The sequence below is a fragment of the Hipposideros armiger genome, unplaced genomic scaffold (genome assembly GCF_001890085.2).
Source record: "Hipposideros armiger isolate ML-2016 unplaced genomic scaffold, ASM189008v1 scaffold_63, whole genome shotgun sequence".
Lineage (NCBI taxonomy): Eukaryota > Metazoa > Chordata > Mammalia > Chiroptera > Hipposideridae > Hipposideros > Hipposideros armiger.
Genome location: NW_017731413.1, coordinates 3,920,842 through 3,927,006, shown reverse-complemented (window position 1 = coordinate 3,927,006; position 6,165 = coordinate 3,920,842). Strand labels below are relative to the sequence as shown.

The following is a 6,165-nucleotide window of genomic DNA, read 5'->3' as shown; positions in this document are numbered from 1 at the left end:
GCCCCCAGACTAAAGTATCCACCAGAGGAAAGGTGGGGTATTGGCTACAGTGAGGGGCTTGGTGGGTTTCTCGCTTTTAGTGGCTGAAAGTGACCGCAAGACAGACGGTCTGCGTGCTGGCCGTCCAAGCCGCCCCAGTCATTTCCTAGGGAGAGCTGAGCAGGCCACGTGACTTTTCAGATGGCATCTGGGCTTTAGGAAGTTTTAGGGCCAAGATCTCGTTGATGGGCAGCTTGATAAGTAGTCACTTGTTTTCTGTTAATAAGAAAACAGACATGAAGTGATATGGCCATCACAGTTGTCAGTGTGGAGCTGTCCTGTCCTGTCGTCCCTAATGAGAAATGGTAAGAAGGATAATAAGGGCTGTGCCCGACCGTGAGAGGGGCTCTTCAGGAGAAGCAGTGCTGCTGTGAGGAAACCCAGGTCCATGTCAGGAGGGAAAGGAAAGCAAATGTGGAACAAGACAGTCTGCCGCGTTACCGATGCCAAACGAGAAGGCAGTCTTTTCCTCCAAACACCACAAGCAGATGCTTTCTTGTCCAGCTGGCAGCTGCAGGGCAGAGGCAGAGCACAGGCTGGGTAAACCCCGTTTCTGCTCCCAGTGGAACATTGGATGCATTTTGGTGGCAGAGTTAAGCTCGCTGGCTCTGGGGCCACAGACCTGGATTCAGTGCCTGGCTTCCTCGCTTGGTGAGAGGTGTGACTGGCCATGTGCTCTCTGAGCCTGTTTCCACGTCTGTGAAATGGATTATTGAGAGGACTAAATGGGGTGATGGCCATGGTAAGAGAGCTAGCTACCATGGGCAGGAATTACTACCGTGGAGCTTGGGCTCCAAGTTGGAGGGGACGCTAGAGGTGGGTAGGAGCCCTCTCCATCTCCTGCCTCTGTAGTCATCACCGTGATGTCATTGTTGTCATCAGCAGCAGCACGTACTGAGCTTTTCCTGTATGCCAGGCACTGTTCTAACTTTCCATGCATTACCTCCGTTAGCGTGCAGCTCCACAAAGGGCTGTTATTGTCCCATTTCTCCAGCTGAGGTAAATGAGGCACAGGGGTAATTTGTCCAGGGTCACACAGCTAGTAGGTGGGAGAAGCAGCCTGACACCCAGGTAGTCTGCTCCAGCATCCATGCTCTTCACTGAAATGCACTTGGCATCCATTGCCACTGGGAAAATGTCCACTTGTCCCTGGTCGTGACACGCTGTGGAGTCTGCAAAGCAGCTCTTCGTCTTTTTCCTCTCCGTGGCTTCTCCCAAACAGGGATTTCGTGCCAGCTGAAGCTCATGAGCTGGTGGGACTGAGGATGCCGCGGAGGGGAGAGCTCAGGGCTGTTAGTGGTCAGAAAGAGCACGTGTGCTCTTAAATTAGGCATTTTCTAACTAAGCAAAAGTGTCTGGCGACGAAGGACTGCTGAGTAAATAAGACTCAGAAACAGCAGCTCCTGGAGTGGCTCAGAGAAGTAATGTGAGCAGCAGAGCCTTGGGGGAGGCGGGAGAGAACACGACACACGACACATGACCTGAGGATCCCCACCCCCGCCTTCTTTGTGTTTACAACTGGAAGGTTTAGAGAGGTCTCCAGCCAGGCCAAGGCCAACTGTGATTTCAGGATCTGCTTTCTCTGTGAGCCTAGTGGGACAGTTGCCATCCCTGCAGCCATCTTGGAGGAAATCGATTCAGGCTTGCCCTGTGGTTTTGCACCTGGACACAGGGAATTTAGGGTGACTCCGCTCCGTGGGACTGAGGATGGTATGGCTGGGCTGAGAGGAGGGACCGTGGCATGAGATGTGGACAGAAGGTGGATGCAAAGCTCAGGATGGGGAGACAGAAACAACTAGAAATGACCTCCAAGCAGGCAGGGAAAGCCAGATGGACCTACGGCTTGAGCAGATGAGAGTGAAGGGTCCTCAGCCAACCTTGGAGGGTTCATGCTGTGAAGTGTGAGTTAGCGGCAAGAGTCCAAGAAATGGGACCAGAGCTTCCTGCAAGAGGGAGGCAGAGGGTAGGGTCTGGCCCCAGGACAGGAGTAGATGTGGGGGCCTGGGCTGAGAGGGCCTTTGGAGGGGGCGGGGAGGGGGGGGATGTGTATGTGAAGAAAGTACACTAGGGATTGCTCTGAACAGGTTCGAAGGAGTTAAGGGCTGCCTTTAGGAGATAAAAGAATCTCAGGACTTGCTATTCCCTCACCCTCTAGCAGTGTCAGCTCTGTACCTGGTGTGCCTGCGGGCGGCTAAGCAGCAGGGAGAGAAGCCATGAGGGAGAAACCGGAGAGCAGAGACAGGGCAGGGCTCTGGCATTGGGTGGTCTGTCTGAGATCACACAGCACTGTCCTGTGATTTGATCTTGACTTGACAAGCCTCAAGTCTTTTAGGATTCGGGGTAGGCCTGAACTCATGGTAGGAGTTGGATTCTCAGATTCCGTCCCCCAGAAACAAACCCACTCATGTGTCTCCCTCCAGTAGACGGTCAGAAACAGCACCAGTTCTCTCAAGAACCCGCCATCCTGCTGAAGGCTACTGGCCTCAGCTTAAGAGATGAGCCCATTTTCCTGCAGTCGTCCCCAGGGGACAGGAGTGAGACTTCTCTGTACTCCTAGGTCAGCTCAGGAGGTTTCCTCTTCACCTGAATGGGGCGTGGGGCTTCTGTCCCACAGGCAGCCCTGACGTCTCACTGGTTTCCCTCCTGCATTAGCACTTCGTCAGAAACTGCCCTGTTCTGTGTTCAGTGTGACACTGTTTGCATATAAACATTTGGTTACCTCTGGGAACCTCCTTTAAAGTTTTAACAGTTAGCCTTAGAAGAGATGAGAGCTGTGCTGTGATAACTTGATACCTTGCCTATAAAGTTCCCAAGAATTTAAGTCTATTCCCAGCACTATTTTTTTTTTGCTGAGCCATCCTGCCACCTATTGGCAGCTCAGCGGCAGCTCAGCTCGGGCCAGGAATCGAACCGGCGACCCTGCTGCTCATAGCTCGCACTCTTGAGCAAGCTTTNTTTTTTTGAGGAGGTGAGGCATTTTTATCATTTTTATCACAGTCCCAAATTACTTCTTGTTTTGTTTACGAATGTAATCCTTGCTCAGACATTATGTTCTGAAAACCATAATAAAATTAACGGTTGGTTCTTTAAACAATAAAAACAAACAAACACAAAAAAACCAAAAAACAGTTTACAAGATGTGCCAGAAGAAATGATTCAGGCCATAGTTTCTTTTTTCACCTGGGTAATTATTTAAGCTCAACTAAATCACTCAGTGTAGATGAATGTTCAACTAGCTGAGGGAGAAAAATATTATGTGTGAAGAACAAAAAGACCTTAGAACTTTCACAGAGGGACACACCAGGCAAAGGTGTTTTCTTTTCACTAGGAACTGACTCTGGATCAGGTGGCACCAATGACACTCTCAACCCTTTCCTGCTGAGAACCGATTTCTCCCTGGCGTGCTGTCTACCCAGGCCAGTGAGGCCCGGGTGGACCTGTTAAATTTCCCAAATTTCTCTGCAGGTTTGTAAGTGGTTTTCAGTTTCGCTAGTGTTGAGTGTGGAATGAGGTCAGATGGAGTAAATGGGATCTGGTGGGTTAAATCGCAGGCCTGACAAGTGCCAGGATCCTGCTGAATGACTCGTTCAGCTTTGAATCTGACGTACTGGGTAGGGGAGCCTCCTGTGTGTGGTGCTGAGCGAAGGTCTGCCAGGATTTGCGTTATTGGGCTTTCCGGTGCTGAATGGAGACCTTGTGCGTCCCTCCCTCAGATGCCTGCCCTTAGGAATTGCTCCCCCCAAATCTCAGTGGCTTGGTAAATAACGCCCTTCCCTCCTGACTGCTACAGAGCTTCTCTTCTGGGATTTGAGGATCCATTTAAGGACACAGGCAAGTTAGCAGGCCGTGATGTAACCAGAGGGAAGGCCAAAACGTAGACACCAAACTGATCACAGAAGGAACATCAAAATGTAATTAAATTTCACCTCTATTATGTCTTTGCAAGTTGCTAAGAGAGTAGATCTTAAAAGTTCTCATCACAAGGATAAAAAAAATTGGGTACTTTTGGTGGTTGATGATTGTTAATAGGCTTATTGGAAACCCTCTTTTTCAATTATAACAAATAATAAAATTTGGTGGAAGGCTGGAACAAATGTTAATGTTATATGTCAGTTATATTTCGTTTAGACAATTTCGTCTCTACTAAGAGGTTCTTTGGTTCTCTCCCCCAGATTTGTGTGGAAACAGGAAAAAGTTCAGGCTTTAGAATGAGTAGATCATGGTGGTTCTTGGGCAAATTACTCCCCATCTCTCAGCTTTGGTCCTAAGGATGATAATACCTTTCACCCTAAAAGAGGGTTAGTGTGAGACCAAATGAGATAGCTTGTGTACACCTGGGACAGAGTAGGTACTCAACAGGAGCTCCTTCTCAGCTCTTCTCGCCCAGTAATTGTATTTAGCCCTCATTCACACCCAGGTTTTAGGAGGAACTTTGTAAGGAAACATTCTGAGTCCTTTCCCACACGATGGCGCTGCTACCTCCTTGTGCTTGAGGGAGACCATCTTTGTCCCCCTGAGCACTTCGGACCCCTCAAGCATTTGATAGGTATTTGCTAATGTCCCAATTTAATAAACCTCAAGAACAGCACAGCCTTTAAAATGAAGTCCGTCCTCCCAAAGGGGCATGAACACTTCTGCAACGATTACTGGTTTTCATTTACATCCTCATGTTTGAGGGCCTGAGCCGTAAACTGGAGAGCCAGAAGTAGATAGTAGCAGCTTAAAATATTGGATGAGTGCCGTAAATATCCACGTAGACCATTTGCTTTTTCCTCCAGGGGCTTCCTTGGCAGAAAATTAAAAAAGGCAAAAAAAAAAAAATGGGTACGTAATTTAAGAACACATGGTGGTGTTTGGTGATACTGTTTCTGTAATGCCTCCCGACTTCCATAATGTTTCCCCATTATGACTTTCATTGAACTCTCACAAGTCCCAGAGGCAGGTAAGAAAGACAATACTGTATTACAGTTAAGGAAATGCTGCCTTCTACCCCTTACCCGCCCTGCGGCTGTGCGGATTATTTAAGTGTTCTAAGCTTACTTTCCTAAGTTTTAAAATGGGAGTTTCAGGATACCTGTGTTTTAGGAGTGCTGCACAGATTATGTGAGATAGTGTGTGAACCATGCCAGCTACATAGTCAGTGTCTAATAAATGGCGACAGTTATAATATTATTAGGTGTAATAGTCCTCACTTCACCGAGGAGGAAACTAAACATGACAGTTTGCCCAAGGCCACAGCATTAGTAGCTGGCAGAACCGGAATGCAAATCGAATTCTGCCTCCGACTTGAGTCCTCTCTCCACCACACCTGAGCCAAGGTGTGTTAAGTCAGGAATATGTCGGTGCGCCTGCCCGCACAACGCCCCATTCTCAGGAAGCTCAACCTCGGGTTCTCTGGTCCACTGATCTTCCCAATGTCTCCTTTTGTATTATTCACAGAACATCATCAAGAAGGTGATTGGGCAGAAGTTTGTGTACAAGTTTGTCTCTTTCCCGGAGATACTGAAAATGGACCCTCACGCGGTGGAGATCAGCCGGGAGAGCCTTTTGCTGCAGGACAGCGACTGCAAGGTGCCTCCTGAGGGCCGTGAGGCGCACCGACACGGCTTGTCAGCCCTCAAAGGCACAAGCCGCAACGAATACATCCACTCAGGCTTGTACTCGTCCTTCACCATTAATTCTTTGCAGAACCCCCCAGAATCCTTTAAGGCCATCAAGACGGAGAAGCTGGAGGAGCCGCCGGAAGACAGCCCTCCCGTGGAAGAAGTCAGGACTGTCATCAGGTTTGTGACCAACAAAACCGACAAGCACATCAGCAGGCCCGTGGTGTCTCTGCCTTCCACGTCTGAGGCCTTCCTGGCCTCGTCCGTCTCAGCCAAGATCTCCTCTTTAATGTTGCCAAATGCTGCCAGCATTTCGTCCGCGTCGCCCTCCTCTTCTCGGTCCCCGTCGCTGTCCCCCAACTCACCCCTCCCTTCTGAACACAGAAGCTTCTTCCTGGAGGCCGCCTGCCATGACTCGGATTCCCTGGAGCCCTTGAACCTGTCATCGGGCTCCAAGACCAGGTCTCCATCTCTTCCCCCGAAGGCCAAAAAGCCCAAAGGCTTGGAAATCTCCGCACCCCCG

General features: G+C 49.4%; 1 protein-coding gene across 1 annotated transcript in view; it reads left to right on the top strand.

Annotated features, from left to right (window-relative positions):
- Nucleotides 1-6,165, top strand: part of ELK3 (ETS transcription factor ELK3) — a 76,217-nt gene that overhangs the window by 51,203 nt on the left and 18,849 nt on the right. The window contains exon 3 of the mRNA XM_019641677.1: nt 5,479-6,162. Within this exon, the coding sequence (XP_019497222.1) occupies nt 5,479-6,162 (684 nt within the window). The remainder of the gene's footprint in view (nt 1-5,478; nt 6,163-6,165) is intronic.